Source organism: Tenebrio molitor, chromosome 7, assembly GCF_963966145.1.
Source record: "Tenebrio molitor chromosome 7, icTenMoli1.1, whole genome shotgun sequence".
NCBI classification, from domain to species: Eukaryota; Metazoa; Arthropoda; class Insecta; order Coleoptera; family Tenebrionidae; genus Tenebrio; species Tenebrio molitor.
Window position 1 is genome coordinate 6,387,928 of NC_091052.1, and position 16,083 is coordinate 6,404,010.

Below are 16,083 nucleotides of genomic sequence, written 5' to 3' on the forward strand. Positions count from 1 at the left end.
TTACAATTACACCGCACAAAGTTCGGAACGATTTACTTTCCGTACCGAACGTAATCTTAAGTTGAAAAACTATTTGGGTCGAAATTTTGTTGAATTAAATGGAAATTAAAAAAAAAAATCTAATACCTAGAATGTTGACAGCTGTCACTTTTGTTTTTCATGGCCACCTAAGCTCAAATTTTATTGATGATGTGGTTTCGGGTGTTTTTTGACGAAGACGTAATGACGTTATTAATTTTTATTTTTAAAATTGTACATACATAACAAAATTTACATACGTAAGGCACTGTTGACAATCACAGTAAATACTTTATTGCCTGCGAAAATGTTAAAATCTCGATTAATTATATACACAGCCTTTATATTATTAAATTTGACAATGAAAACAGATCAAAATATACAATTACGTAGTTAAAAACAATATCAAGATACTATGAATTAAAATTTGTTGAAATATATAAATAAAAAATGTAAAATGGTAATATTACAAAATAATCAGACTTTAATAAATACTATATGAGTTTTTTTTAATACACAATGGACAATTTCAACGCAGTTAAGACATGAACGTTAAAAAATTATTTAGCTGGATTAGATTTTTGGGATATTACATAATTGCAACTTATTTTACTACAAACAATGAACACAGCAAATCAAAAACATACAAGTAAAAAGAGTGCTATATAAGCCGTGTTTGCTTTAAATAGTGTATTAGGAGTGAATAAACAAACCTATATTGAGCTATCGTTTGTATCATGTAAGCTCTTTGATGGCGAAGAAGTTCCACAACTCGTGGGATACACACTTCCTGCAGCAACCAAACAAATTAATTAAAAAATCTATAAAAACCCGTACGATCTAACCTGATTATGATCCACCGTGTAGAGTAGAAGATCGCTCAAAATCGTGAGTCCCGTTCTTCCCACCCCCGCCGTACAATGTACTAAAATCGGTGGATTTTTATTATGCCCCGGTGGTATTTCGCCCATCGAGTGTTGATGCACCGACTGCATCTCTTCGAGAAAACCTAAGAAATGTGAAACCGAATGTGGACACCCTTGGTCGCCCCAATCCGTATAGTGCATGTGCCACAAGGTTCTGTACCTTCGAGACGTCACATGACACAATCGTATTTTACTGGTGACGCAATTACCGGAGTTTTGAGAGAACTCCCACCACACCTGGTACTCCTGAAAATGCAAGTTTAATGAATCCGTTCGAAAATCGGCGACGGCGCGGACCTGTCCGATGTCGATGCACCTCTCGCCAGCGTCGGGCATGTAGTGCAAGTCTTCCGTGCTGTCTGTCAGTTGCACAATTAGGTACACTTCCGCTTCCCACACGCTTTGCCAGAAATAAGGTAGAGTTACGCGGTTGGGACCTTGGGCGGCGATGTAAAATCTCTGCTTGCTGCCTACCGTGGCCTGGCGATCGTCAATTATTAGTTCGGCGGGACTTTAATGGAAATCTCGTGGGCCTACCGTAATGTGTGAAGCGTTGATGTATCCATATTTGTTGTTTTTCGTCGGTGTCAGCCTCAGTCTGTTGTCCTCGTAAGGAAGGACGTCTTTGAATCGGTTGAATTGCATGTTATCCCGGTGGCAAGCTGTCGTAAAATCGGCCGTTTGTTTCTTTTTGGGGAACTTGTCAAATTCGGAAAACAGATGAGTGTCGGCCAATTTATTCTCCAAGAGCTTGCACTGTAAGAGTTTTTTAAATTACAACAGTCACATAGCGGATGTTAAAGCTCTATTTTTCCTTTTGAAAAGATCTTGATTTTTTTTTAACTGACAATAAAAAAAAATCTGCTGTGAATTCCAACGATAATAAAATATGGGCCTTTTTTCACACGCCAAAATAAGTAATCCTAAATCTACAACTGCACATGTATTTTTATTTCATGGATTTAAATATACGGGGTGTTCGTGGGGAGGTTCTGGTAGGTTTATCTTTGGTGACTTTACCGTACAAATTTGAAATTATAAGATGCGCCAGTCAGTGCATGGGAGAATGTAACTACATATTTATACAACGTGTCTCAGAAATAAGTACATTAATTTTAACCAGTGACAGGTCTCGTCAAGAACAAAATTGTTTTCTATGTACCATTTTTTCGAAATATAATTTTCATTCATCAACGAGCTGTCTATTTACTCATATTTTCTAATTATCTGACCCAATACGTAATAGTGACCGTGAAATAATAGTTTTTGTAAAATCAGCGCAAAATATTGTGTTTTTAGAATAAAGTTTTTTCGCTTTGCGGCCGAGGTAGACATAAGAGGATTAAATTTTGTGCCGCTCCAAAAGGTAGGTGTGTACGTGTTGATTCTGTGATTTATGCAAAAATTTTGTGAAATGGCACGTTTATTTCGAATAGTGAATATATTGATATTGTGTTGGAGTGCGAGAGTGCTCCTCGAGCCCAGAGAATTTCCGTGCGACTTCTTGTGGGGGTTTGGTATATTCGGTCTCAATTGATGTACATAATTGAAGTTTAAAGACATCCGCTTACAAAAAATCAACTTTGAAGCAATGCTTGTCTTTTGATTGGTTAGTAGTGACATTTTATTTTTTAAATAAGTACATATAATAATTAAGAACGGGTGAAAAATGCTGCCACAACAATTCGCAATAACAGGAATGGTGCTTTCAGTATTGTATTGACAATCAAGATGGTCATTTTTGAATGCTTCTTGTAAGGATTAGTGATAACTCTATCAGAATTTTTACGGATTAATACACTAATTTTAGGACACATTTTGTCATCATTTTAGGTATGGGCGATTCATTTCATTAGGTCAGCTTAAAAAATTTCTTATTAAAATTGTTTTCATTTAATATCTACCATAATGATTCCCTTTTTTCTCCTCCGCAATAATTAGCCGCTGTGCTTTTAAGGTAGCAAAAAACAAATGAAAGTTTTCTTGCATTTGTTTTTTGTTCTTCGCTTATCGGGATCGGCAAAGCAAGTAGGGGGGGGGATAACGAAATTTGTGTCAAATCTTTCAATAATTTTAATTGGATAACTTCAAGGTTTAGGAAAAAAATATATTTAAATATATTGTTGCTATTAACGAATTCTATTCCCAGGTAAAATTAATGTATTTATTTCTGAGACACGTTGTATTGTAATGCAGTTGTCAGGTCATTACTCAGCTTTCAATCACTACAACTATTTTAAATCACACTCTAATTTCCAAATACCGATTATGAAAGAAGACTCTTTTTTAGAACGTTTGCGTAAAAAAGTGATAAGATACAAAGGAAAATTTTGGACTTTCAAGTTTAAAAGTTTGAATAGTTTTATGATTTTGAAATGTTACATTGGCCTGATTTGCGCCTCAAATATTTAAAATGTTCAAAATGAGTTTAATAACCGATTATTGAAACCATTATTTAAACATACAGGGCAATTTTTTAAGTCATTTTGGGTATTTAATTTGATTAAAATTAAAACATTCATTACTTATTTCGAAATTTATGACAAAAATCTGTTTTTTGTTAGAGATATTTTCATATTTGATGGCGGAAACAAAAGACTGAGAAATGTCACAAATGTATATTGTCAATGTCAAATTTCTCGGACGTTCGTGATTTCGACAGAAATGCAACAAATTGGCAATAAGAAAGTTATTCATCGTGGAACTAGAGACATAATTTGTAATACGTTTGATTATATGAGAATAACTTTTCCAAAAAATTGACAAAAATTGGTTTCCTGAGAATTTATTTTTTCAATCTATTTAGCGAAAATTTAAATTTACCTAGACATTCCTTTTTACGGCGTTTATGAAAAATTTGACACTGACAATACAATTTTGGGACATTTCTCAGTCTTTTGTTTCCGCCACTAAATATGAAAATACCTCTTTTTATGTTGTGTTTTAAATTTGGCAGTTGGAAATTTATACGTTGGTAATGTTCGTTCGTTTTTTTCCAATAATAGATTTAGTATAAATCCCACATGAGAAATTGACAGAAATTAATCAATCAATTAAAAAAATAATCAGCTAGCCTAAAATTTTTAAATAAACATATTTTACAAAAAATCTGTCAAAACGATTTAAAACTGGAATTCGAAAGATTCTCAGTTGTCAGAGATTAGATATTTATTTTGAATTACATACATATATCTATTTGAGATTTTTTCGAATTGATTACGTTTTTGATGATTTCATCGCCAATTTTATTTTATTAATTTAATAAAATTAATTAATCTAGTTTAATGGGAAAAAGTTTCCGGCATAGACAATTTAATCTAAAGATAAGCCTTTATTAATATTCAGTAAATACTAAAAGCACTTCAACTTCCTTATCGGGTATAACACAAACAGGTAGAGAAAAAAAAACAAACACAAGCACATACCATCGTTTCCTTGCTGATCGACGGCGGAAGCGGGTTGTACCTGGGCAGTCCCGTCGACCACCTGTGCTTATTGTTGCTGTGGTTCTTGTCCTTCTTCTCCTTCTCCCGTCCCAGCGTGGCACTTTTCACTTTTTCGTTCGACTTGCTCCTCCCTATCAAGATGCCCCACCTTTTCTTCTTGGACTTACCGGAACTGTTCGACGTGGAAGTGGTGCCGAGCGAGTCGTTGGTCGCGCTGCTCTCGTTGAACAGGGCGCTGCTGACGGTCGTCGAATTCATGACGGGCGTCTTGTTCACGATGAAGGTGCTGTTCGAGCTGGTGGTGACCGGCGAGTCGTTCAGGTTCTGACTCGACCTGCTCAGGTCCGTCAGGTCCTGCACGTTCAGGTCGGTCTTGGAGGACTTGGCGCTCGAATTGTTCCGATTGATGTTGGCGTAGAGCGTCTCCTTGCTGCCCTGGCTGATGCCGACCTGTTGGAATTGCGACTGGAGAGCGTTCACCACGGTGTGATTCACGACCTGACTGATTTCGGGCGCCGAGTGTATGCTCTGAGTGCGTCCCCTCATCTCGCCGTTATCGTTCTGCCACGGGAGCGGTATGTTCTCGTAAATCGGCTCCGTCGAATTATTCAGATGCGGATCGTGAGCCACCATCGTGTTTTGGTTTCTCGTCACCACGAATCCGGTGCTGGGCAGTTGGTTCTCTTGCAAAATCTGCTTCATGTTCGCTGGCATGCAGTAGATTATGTTGCCGTGCTCGTCGTACACCTTCTTGATGTGCTTCGTGATATTCGGATTCTCCACTATCACCGCTTGGGGGCGTCCCAACATGTTGTTGTTGAAGATGGACGAGAGATTCTCGTAGGTGCCGTGCTGCGGGGGCAGATAGCTTTGAGAACGGTGGACGGGGTGGGCTTGATGGCTAGGATACAAAGCTTGACTGTAATGTTTCAAATACAAATTCCCCCCCGAAACCAAGTCGGGACTCGACCCGCTGACCATACTGTTCACGAAATGTTGCATGGGTTTGGCCTGCTGGGAGATTCCGGGGAGATCCGGAGTTGAATTGGAACTTATTCTGTTGCTCGGATATGGCGGGGGCGGTTTGTACAGATGCAACAGACCTACGTTCTCCGTGAAAGTATGTTGGTTGTCGCTGGAAAGTATTTGGGACTGGGTGAAACCGGCGTTGTACATCGACGTCATCAAGTTCTTCGGTTCGATGTTGTTGTGAGTCACGTCTGGATACCGCAGGTGGGTTGAGTATGTGTCCGATTGGTGAATCTCGGGTTGTGAGCTGTACAGGATTGAGTGAGTATTTCTTAGAGGTTCTCGGGGTGGCATGGCACCAGATGAGTTTCTGTACTTGTGCTGCATGGCTGTTTCGTAATCGGGAGCTGGACGGTATGACGGCAACAAACTTCTCAAGTGGTCGATGTTGGTGGGATTGTTCAAGTCGAGACAAGACGTCGACTGCGCCCTCTGTTTCAAGCTTTGGGTGGATACCGAGCGGTCCCAATGGTGCGAAGGGTCCGTTATATCTTCGTAGCTGTCCATCTGACGCATCTTCTCCTTGAAAAATATTAATTCCAGCCATTCTATCGTAACTCAGCGTGCTCCAAATAGCTAAACTTTCATTGCTCAATATCATTGAAAAAAATGCTATTGACTATCTTCACTCTAATCTACGAACATTCGTTTGCAACCGATTCCACCAACATTAGTCACAATTTACTTAACGATAACGCGGTCAATTTCATAATTCGTATCTAAGTAAATAGGATGAACAACACAATTCTTGACACATTTTCATAATCAGAATAAGATAAACACACAGAATTCCCATACTCACCTCAATTTGTGCTTGTTGGAAAACAGGTGGCGCGGGAGATTTATCTGTCTGATCGTTATTCATCTCATATTGTCTGTAAAATGTGTGTTGTAACACGCAGAATCTCCACGCGTTCTTCGCACTTTCCACATCAGAAAATTGAAATTCAACTTTTTCTGAATCTATCGTCTCTATTGTAAAATCTCGCTTGTGATTTATCACGTTCTTGATATCCGCCCACCTACGATCCACATTTGATACGAGATTTTTTTTTACCGAAGAACCTTACCCATAATGCCTCCCTTCTCGCTCTCCAGCGTACCCCACCGAAACTTCAGTCAGTGAAACGCTTATTATGGCGTCATCCCCTAATCTGTCCTTGACAGCGTATATCTCTTGGCCATAGCCTTCAAGTTGTTGACACGCACAAATGTAATACTCTTCAGCGGTGCCTTGCGGTAAATTGTGTAAAGCTGCGTGTTGTCGGCTCGCCGCGTCCGTCAGAGATTCTAGAAGAGCCGGATCTGTAAAACTCTGATGGACTATTAGATTTGTGAACATAGTCTCGCTGGGAGGAATACCACCTTGGGGAAAAGCTGGAAGTCTTTGAGATAATGAGCAGTATGTCTTTCTGAATCGAAATTGCCAAACTCTGCCTGCATTGAGTAACTGGCCAGTTCGATTGCTTGTTGTGGAGTACATGATATTCTTCCTTCAATCACGTCCATTTTTAATTGAAGAAAATAATGATACCTATCAAAAGTACACATTTTTACATGATTATGCTCTAACAAAACAATATAAACCTTGTAACTTCATCATTCAACAGCCGCACTCCAGAAATTATGTAATACATAACTTTGAGATAGACATACAAATTTCTTGCATATTTATCTAGTTGTCTTTTGATGGGGCGGTCTAGTTCTACCCAGTAAAAAATGTTGTCTGCATTTTTGCTCATATATTGCAGTCCAAAAAATTTTGGTTGGTTGAGACCTAATTTCTGAGATACCACATCAAGACAGTCTTGTCCAGTGCTCTCTGATGATAGTGTACACTCAACATTTGTTGCGTCAAGCATTTCCACGGATATCACAAACAGCGATTTAGAGGCCACACTGTAATGCCTCGACTTCTTCAATTTCAGCTTGAATGGCATTTTGTGTAGAGCTAAAATTACAAAATTTTCTATCTTCAATCACATTCAATTTATCACTCTATATATGGTATTTTTCTGATGGCAAAAGCGTTATTGTTTTAAATGTTTTGACAAAGAGTAGGGTTACTGGAAGCGGAATTGTATTGCATTCCGTACCGTATTAAAATTACTACAGACTGTAAACTTGATAATATACCTGAAAAGTCCGAATCTTGTAAGTGAAAAAAGTTACACCTTTGAAAACTAAAAAGAAGTGTTATTTATATTCTATTCACATTTTTGACAGTGCGTCATAAAAATAATGCAAAATTCGTTTTTTACCGACAGTCACCTGTGTTACATCAACAAATCTCTTTGTTGGTTGTGAAAATTAATTGTAGGTGGCAGCAGTAGTTACAACTATTCATAGACAACACAGTTTACTGTGTTGTCTATGCAACTATTCCATGACGTAACGGTTACTTGTTCTACTCCTTCACCTTGCTGTTTTGAAAACACTCTTTTTTTGTTAAATAAAGTAAAAGAACTGTAAAAAGCGAATTATACAACAAAACAAATTTATTATCTGAAGGCCGAAACCGATTTCTCACAATACAATAATTTACAAATCATAATACAAATAAAGATCTACATAGCTGTAAGAGCAACAGCTGACCCAATAGCAAGGATAAGCATTACATATCCAGTAGCATATACTTCTTTGAGAGAGAGAAACTGTCCCATATCCCATGTAAGATGCCTGATACCATTCCAAAAGTGATAGCAAAAAGGAAAAGCCAACATAAATTTTCCTGCTGCTAAAAGCCCACTTCCCACTTCTGCACATTCCAATGATTCTAAGTAATTGGGAATTGTATCAGGGAGAATTATGGCTCCTGCTCCCCAAAGAATGGTGTATCCAGCAAGTACCATGCCTAAAAATCATCTTGTGAAAAATTATCCATATCAATTAGCTCTGTACCTGTAGCCCTATGGGATATTGATAGCATACTGGTCATTTGGGCAGCATAAATTGTAAGATGGGGAGACTGAGGGCGACCCAATTTCATGTTACGTTCATCATGACCCATAAGTTTTTGAGGTGGGGCAGGTTGGGCCTTTAGAGTCACGGGCCGAACCAGGGCCAACATCCCAATTTTTTCATGTTTAATTATTTGATTCAGCAATTGGCGACCACTTAACCTAAAATGTTACATAATATTATGTTCGTAACTACCTACTATTTAGTGTCCTTGCATAGTTTTTTATACCGTGAAAAACAGTAAAAGCTTTAAACTTTTTTATTTTCGGTAGAAAATAATGTTTAATTTAAATATTTTACCTGAAAAGAGTCGCCATATTGTACAATGTTTGGCAGATCAAAACTTCAGTGTTGCCAGATGGAAGTGTCAAGAAAAGAATTTCTTTCCGTTATAATTTTTAATTTGGTTTATGAGATTTGGATGTATCATCGTTGAATAAATAATTTCATCAAATGTATCAATCAATATTTGTAACCGGTAAATGATTTAAAATATTTGCTTGATTCTGGAACCGCGAAACTTGGCAACATAACGTGGTCCCTCAAATCCTCATGCCCGGCTGTTGATTTACGGATTTACCGTAAATTACAAAAAATATTTGGGAGAAGTTACATAACTTGTTATACGACATGGAATTATTTTAGGTGTGTTTTAAATATACGAACATTTTTTAGATTATGTTGATTAAAATAAGTAGATCTGATTTTGACTAATCCTTTTCGGGAGAGCCAATCAAATTGTCAGATTTCGAATGAAGCTTGTTTTTACAGTCTAGGAAGCGTCTGTTTGTTAATGTGACTGCGTCTTTTAGTTATAAATAAAATAAAGTGAAATCAAATTTTTATTAAAGGAACAAAATATATTGAAATAAACGATCTTGAGTAAAGGTAAGTTCCTATTACAAACTTTGTAGATATTTAGAAATTAAATGATATTCATCACGTTGGGAGATTTTTTTGGCGCGCGTCCCTTTACGAAACCTTAACCTCGATAACAGCTTTTTCCTGTTTAAGACCACCAATATGGTGTTGAAATCAAAAGGCGCTATAAAAAATCAACGAGAACCAAAATCGGAAGAATCTAGCACTTCTTCAGAAACCAGAAAGACGAGTCCGGGAAGGCCGAAGAGTCCTGGAAGACCGAAGAGCCCAGCTCGACCAAGAAGCCCATCAAGAAGAAATCCGTCAAGAACAACCAAAGGAATTTCTCCGCCACCTTTACAATCATCGACACCTAAAGTTGCTTCTCCCAAAGCACGCGCTCCAATCAGGAGAAGTCCAAGTCGGAAATCGCCGACGCGAATAATTAAAACGACAGTGACCAAAAGCGCAGAAACTTATTTCAGCGAAAAAGTTCAGAGGCCCAAACCGTCCCGACTGGAAGTGGATTCAGATTCTGATAATCCAGATGGGTACCTTTATTCAGCAGAAAAACCGCAATCAGCAGGTACAGGGCGCACGCGCCGTCTAGAAGTTAAAGTAGAAAAGGTAAACATTGGTACATTGATAGTTTTGGCGTTAAATGGACGAATTTCAGTTAAATCTTCAGAATAAGCAAGCACCTGAACGAAAAGCTTTTGATATAATTAAGCGTTCCACACGCAATTCGCATAGTCGCGACGTCGAGAGGATTGTTCATTTAAAAAATTTTGATAATGTTGCCAAACGAATGGGTGAATTCTCTGATGAGGATGATTCAGTTCAACTGAGAAAGTCAGTCTCAGTTGAGAAGGGTGCTGAATTTAAGCAGATCACAGAATTTGGTGGTGTATGGGGTGCCTTATTTTTTATGCTTTGGTTGCCTTGTGTTATTTTGGGACTTTTTATCGTTTGTAATGAGGATCAATGCTCATTTAATCGTATGCCGAATTTTGAAAAATATGGATTGTTGTCAACCTATTTTCACTTACCGTCGCTGTTAGGTTTTCTTGGTTACGCCGTTATTGTAGCTCTTTTATCTGTCATACCTTTTGGTGGCAAGCAAGTTGCCGCACTGCCAACTAAACAAGGGAAGTTTACTTATATAATGAATGGATTTTTTATGTTATTCGTTTTGCTTGCAATCACGGTGGGTTTGGAATTTAACAATATGCCGATAACTGATTTTATCACTAAACATCTATTACACATCTGCGTTGCATCAATACTATGGGGTTTTTTCTTAACCTCTTATGCTTATATCCAAAGTTTTTACTCCCCATTTAGTACTTTAAACGTTCATGCCATTGGCAAAAATACAGTCTATGCATTTTTCATCGGTAGAGAGGTTAATCCAAGAGTTTTTGGTTTACTGGATTTGAAAATATACACGATCAGATTGACACTACTTGGATGTGTAAGTTGAAGTGTTTGCTTTGATAAATTTCGAACTGTAACTTCATTTTTTACAGATTCTGCTTAATTTTGTTTACCTTTACGCAAGTCTAGATTGGACAACAACACCTGAAATAACCACGCTCAATTTAAAATCCTTGAATCCAACATTACTAGTTCTGGTAGTGATCCAGTTAATATATTTTTTAGATCCTTTAATTTATGAATCAACTCTTTTGAGTACTTTTGAAATTCAATATGAAGGATATGGTTACATGGGAGGACTGGGATATTGCGGATATCCCTTCATGGCGATACAACTTACAAAATATGTTGCTGACTATCATGTTCAATTGGCCACTTGGCAGTTGATTTTATGGACTATCATGTTTGCTTTGGGATATACTATTTACAGAGCTAGTAATAACCAAAAGGATGCTTTCAGGAAAAATCCATATGATCCAGCTTTGTCTCGTGAGTATGAAGTGAAATAAATTTGTGATGATTACTATCTTAATAATTGTGCAGATTTGGAAACGATTCCAACAACAAAAGGAAAAAAATTGCTTTGTTCAGGTTTTTGGGGACTTGTACGCCATCCAAATTATTTAGGCGATATTCTTGTAACAGCTTCTTTGGGGGCATTCGGTTGGAATGTTCCACCAGTTTTGCCTTTTGTGGGGTCTATTTTGCTTCTGATCCATCGTACTGTGAGAGACAACGAGAGATGTAAGCAGAAGTACGGGGCTGCTTGGGACAGGTACTGCAGCAAAGTTAAATATGTATTAATACCTAAAGTATATTAGTTTATGATTCGTATCAGTAAATTTGTTTCTTGGAATGTTGTATATATTTTTCGTAATTTAATTACGTTGCAGCCTGTTCAGGCAATTAAATGATAAAAAAAATTGAGACTGACGCGCCGCTCACTGTTTTAATGACGTAAAATCTGATTTATAAATCTCGGAAGATATTTTTTCAAGTCGCAATACACAAACTGAAAGCTCAATTTTTTTTATTGATGAAGTAACGTGTTCAGGAAATTTGTTTTATCGATTCAACAATGATCAGAATTCCGATTCGTTAAATCGAGAATTTATTTGCCGGTAAAGTGATCTTCTGGACATTGGCGCTTTTTTATTAAGATAAGAAATAATGTCTCAAGTGATGCATAAAACAGTCAGACATTTGTGTGTAATATTTACATATTTTATTACGAAATGTAAAGTTTTCATGTTTCAAAATAAATATAAAAGAAATGTCGCGTAAGTGTTGTTTTATATCTTTTATAAAAATGTCTGGTTGGGAATACTAAAGAAATTGAACATTTCTCATTGCATCACCTTAGGTGTAAGTTATCTTAGAGTAGTTTTAACTGGATTTGTTTTTATTATATTTTCTGGTGTGAGTTTAAAATTGTATGCCATATTATTGTCACATTAGTTTTACAAATACATATATGTACAATTGCGGAAATAGAATCTCGGGCAGCATTTTTCTGTCACTTCAACAAAATCTCTTTAAATTATCTCTTACTGTTATCATGACTGACATTAAAAAATTAAACTTCTCTATCAGTCACGCAGTTTTTGAATTTTGAGTTTTTAGTTACACTGAGTAATTAAATCATCGCTTTTTTTTAATGCAAATATGTAAGACAAAAACATGACAAGAGTAAAAAATGAGGTTATTAACGTAAAGGTTGTTTTAGAGTTTGTGTTGTGACCAGTGTTCGGACAGATTTAGGCGGTTCTAGTAGTGGGAGTCGAATTTCATGAACTTGCGGGGCGTCGGGCGCAGGGTAATTTCAGTAATTTCACGATTTAATAATGGTTTGTCTGTTTTTTGAAGCAGTGCTAGACTCGACAGATTACCTGGTGTCGTACGGTTTGAATATTGTTCCATTATTATTAGAGAATTTATTATTTAATTTACAACGTTATCAAATTTTATTCAAATAAATTCGCAAAACACTTGGACATTGCGTTCGTGTTACGCTGAATAAAAACGAAACAAAAACTCCGCAAAAACCATATAGTCGATCTGTTCAGTAAAAAACACCATCTCAAGTCGAATTAACTAGCATTATTCCGTGAGCTGATTGTTTTTATAATATGAAACCACATCAACTGTGATTTTTGTGTAAATTTTTATGCAATATATTAGGAACTGATTCTCCGCTTCCTACTTACCGCCTATTTGCATCCGATGTCTGGTTATGACATTGACAACAAGTACTTACTGCCCGAAATTTTATTTCCGCAACTGTACCACTGACAATGAAAGTACAAACTGGTTCATCACGTTGTACCAAATTAAGTTATAGTCACATTAATACCTTTTGCTCTCTGCTGTTAACTAGAATTCATTATGAGGACGGATTTTAACATTTTTGAACAATTGTGATCTCATAACTAGATTGTGCAATGTACAGTTTTAGAGGCTTATTTGAAAAGGGGCAGGGACCTCTTTATTATTTTTATTTTAATGTACGAATTCCATTATTGACAATCAGCTTGAATCTTTCTCTGTCTCGTCTGTCTCGTTTTAAATAAGCTTCACAGGCAAAACCAAAAATTTTAGCAAAAACGTATTTTTATACCCAAATAATTGTGCGATTTACATGTATCAATTGACTTAATGATGTAAGTTGAATTGACCATATATTTATAGAAAAGTTTAATGATTCATAATTTTGTCATAGATTGTTTTAGAATAAATTTATATAAAGAAAAGAACATCTTTATCATTCATTTTTGACAATACATATTATTCCTTGGTCCGAACAGAAAAAAAATTCATGAATGAATATCAATTTTTTAAATGTATGTTTACATAATAAATAAACAATGCGAGGGTGCAGGATTGAAATGACACGGTTTTAAATGAATAATATATTTATTATAAATAACTACAAAATAATAGTAACACAGCGTTTGCACTACATACTGGACACAGAGTTCGTTATTGTACTCTCCACGTGAGTGTTTCTGTTATTTGCCGTTATCTATGAAGTTGAGGTAGTCTTTATACAACTAGTGGCAGTAATTAAACGAACTACGTTACATGACTAAACGGACGATTCATCAATGACAGTAATAACGCGGTTAGGAAATACTTTCCACTTGGAATTGTTCACCCCGACTCCGTTCTCCTCTTCTGGGGTGTCTTCGTTTTGTGCAAGTTTGGACCTGGCCAGCGACCATCGCCTACCTTTCCTGTCCAATATCACAGGCATTTCCGCTATTAAGTTATTCTCAAATTCACTAAGCATTAAATAATTCTCTACTTTATTACACGAAGTGATACAGTCTCCTATGTAATCTAAGTCGTCTAAGAGGTTATCGGGAAGATCCATATCAGCAATGCCCTCCTCCGAGATGCACGTCAATTCCGGCTTGTCGTTCGACACGATTATGTTGTCCATCAACCCTGGAGGCTGATTGGGGGCCAGATCTGCCCCCAGAACGAGAGCCGCCGCTGCCGCTCCCGCCGTCACTCCGGCGTCGTTCTCGGGCTCCTGCGAGAAAGACAATTTGCGCCTTTGCGGGCAAGTTTCGGAAACGCACAGATGGCGCGTTCCGTTTTCACGAGTGTGCTTATGTCGGGATATTTTTCGTCTGTGCAAATCTATGAGAAAGAGAGTCAAGCTGCCCACCAGCACGCACGTGGAGCTGAAGTAGTACCCGGCGCGATCTCCGCATTTCTCGTTCATGTAGCCTGAAATTACAAAAATTAAGGTTAGGGGTGAAAATGTCATCATTTGTCTACATAGTTGTCGCCCATGACAACGGTTGCCAAGTGAATGTTTATAGCCATGACAACGGTTGCTAAGGCGTTGTTGATAGTTTGTGAAAATTTTGTGAAAAAGATCTCGCTCGAAATTGAATTTCTCTATTGGGTAGTGCCGCTAAACGAGGGGAATTACCGGAAAATGGGACTCCGATCACGATGGGTATTGCTTGGGAGCACTGGACGAAACCCCAGGTCCGGGCGAAGTTCCGGGCGCGGACTCTTTCGTAAGTGTACATCTTGAGGGAGTAGTGGTAACCCCCGCAAAATATGCCTGGAAAGAAATTATTTTAGTAGCGTTGATCTAGCAATAAAAATAAAAAATTATTTGAACACAACATAAAAAAATTTTAGAGTAGATTTTTTTTGTGTTTCGAAATAACTTCTTATTTTTTATTGTGATAATTTCAACTGGTCGCAGTGGATGATCGTAAATACGGCTGAAAAAGGCCCTCACCATATATCCATGCAAACATCACGTACGCATGGTAGTTCCCGCTGACAACCGTGAAGGCCAATATGGACAAACCACACATGAAGACGGCAGTCTGGCACAAATATTGTCTGGCTATTCGACATTCGGTCGAGTTGTGCAGCACCAAAGTGCTGAAGACGACGCACCCGACAGTCCACGCTAGTCCCAAGTACATCTGCAAGAAAACCGTAGAATCCCCCAACCCCTCAACTTCCGCTTGGTACGCCAAATAGAAGAGGGGCGTGTTGATCCCGAAGGCGCTGATCCCCGTCGATATCAGCAAGATCCTAACCGTCTTGCTCTTCAGAGTGCTGAAATCAAAGAAAGGAATCTTGTCTTCGATCTTGTTCTTGTCTTTGATCTTCCGCTTCTGGTTCTTGATGTGGAGGATGGCGCGCCTTTGCGGGTGGTAAAGCGAGGCCGAACGATAGAAGGTGCCCAGGATGAAGGTGACGGAGATGGCTCCGGTCACCACTTGTAGTCCGAGACGCCAGCCGAGGGCCCTGCACACGAAAACAACGGATTTAATTGGGTGCCGCTGTTGGTTAAATCCTTGAAAATTATTGTCTCGGCGACTCCCTAAGATTCCGGTCAAGTGGAAGAGCCGGCTCGGTAAATCAGAGGCATTCCACTTCGTGGATTGAGCCAGATAATGCCAATCCAACGGCGAGACTTTTGCCATAAACGCGCGCCATTATGTTCTTCACTTCGATGCCAACTCATTCATCACCATTCGTTTAAACGTCAAGCTTGAGCGGCCTTACACGGACGACCGTCGATGCTATTATTTAATTACGAGATATTCAATACAACGGCGCCGCCAATCTTGCACAAAATTACAAGCTGAAGAGAAATCGAAACTAATCGCACATCGACCATGAATACAATTAGGTATTCGATGGTCGTGATGAACTGATGATTTTTTAAAAACTCGTTAACAACTCAATTTTTTTAACTGAACTGAATGAGTAGATAAAAATTCTATTGTTTACGTCAACGAAGGAGATAAGTAGAAGTTGATGTTAATTTCAGATAATCCAGTTCTGCGAAACCATTATTTATCCGGCAAGCACAATTTAGCTCGTTTCTGAACTGCACCGACGACAAAATCTCATTAATGTGC

At 37.9% G+C, this 16,083-nt stretch overlaps 4 protein-coding genes across 15 annotated transcripts in view; 1 reads left to right on the forward strand and 3 right to left on the reverse strand.

The window, feature by feature from the left end:
- Positions 1-223: 223 nt before the first annotated feature.
- On the reverse strand, positions 224-7,719 carry Pez (protein tyrosine phosphatase non-receptor pez). The gene is made up of 10 exons (XM_069053840.1): positions 7,556-7,719; positions 7,007-7,370; positions 6,785-6,953; positions 6,490-6,734; positions 6,222-6,441; positions 4,370-5,941; positions 1,482-1,700; positions 1,242-1,424; positions 864-1,190; positions 224-808 (listed from the first exon to the last, which is right to left on the reverse strand). The coding sequence occupies exons 2-10, from the start codon at positions 7,357-7,359 to the stop codon at positions 680-682; spliced, it is 3,417 nt and encodes a 1,138-aa protein (XP_068909941.1). The 5' UTR covers positions 7,360-7,370; positions 7,556-7,719; the 3' UTR covers positions 224-679.
- Positions 7,720-7,899: 180 nt separating this feature from the next.
- Positions 7,900-8,853, reverse strand: LOC138135191 (succinate dehydrogenase cytochrome b560 subunit, mitochondrial-like). Of its 2 annotated transcripts, none has more exons than XM_069053860.1 (3): positions 8,681-8,853; positions 8,321-8,541; positions 7,900-8,273 (listed from the first exon to the last, which is right to left on the reverse strand). In XM_069053860.1, exons 1-3 carry the CDS (start codon positions 8,695-8,697, stop codon positions 7,987-7,989), a joined length of 525 nt encoding a protein of 174 aa, XP_068909961.1. In that variant the 5' UTR covers positions 8,698-8,853; the 3' UTR covers positions 7,900-7,986. The 2 variants fall into 2 exon arrangements, with proteins under 2 accessions (XP_068909961.1, XP_068909962.1); XM_069053861.1 differs by lacking the exon at positions 8,681-8,853 and adding an exon at positions 8,596-8,620.
- Positions 8,854-9,033: 180 nt separating this feature from the next.
- Positions 9,034-13,431, forward strand: LBR (lamin B receptor). Of its 2 annotated transcripts, none has more exons than XM_069053852.1 (5): positions 9,034-9,268; positions 9,395-9,868; positions 9,918-10,715; positions 10,771-11,167; positions 11,222-13,431. In XM_069053852.1, the coding sequence occupies exons 2-5, from the start codon at positions 9,404-9,406 to the stop codon at positions 11,497-11,499; spliced, it is 1,938 nt and encodes a 645-aa protein (XP_068909953.1). In that variant the 5' UTR covers positions 9,034-9,268; positions 9,395-9,403; the 3' UTR covers positions 11,500-13,431. The 2 variants fall into 2 exon arrangements, with proteins under 2 accessions (XP_068909953.1, XP_068909955.1); XM_069053854.1 differs by having other exon boundaries at positions 9,930-10,715.
- A 141-nt stretch (positions 13,432-13,572) lies between these two features.
- Positions 13,573-16,083, reverse strand: part of LOC138134556 (monocarboxylate transporter 12-like) — a 99,320-nt gene continuing 96,809 nt past the window's right edge. For all 10 annotated transcript variants that reach the window (XM_069052888.1, XM_069052886.1, XM_069052887.1 and 7 more), the window contains 3 exons: positions 14,943-15,463; positions 14,622-14,759; positions 13,573-14,413 (listed from right to left, as the gene is read on the reverse strand). In XM_069052888.1, coding sequence (XP_068908989.1) covers positions 13,764-14,413; positions 14,622-14,759; positions 14,943-15,463 — 1,309 coding nt within the window. In that variant the 3' untranslated portion in view covers positions 13,573-13,763. The remainder of the gene's footprint in view (positions 14,414-14,621; positions 14,760-14,942; positions 15,464-16,083) is intronic.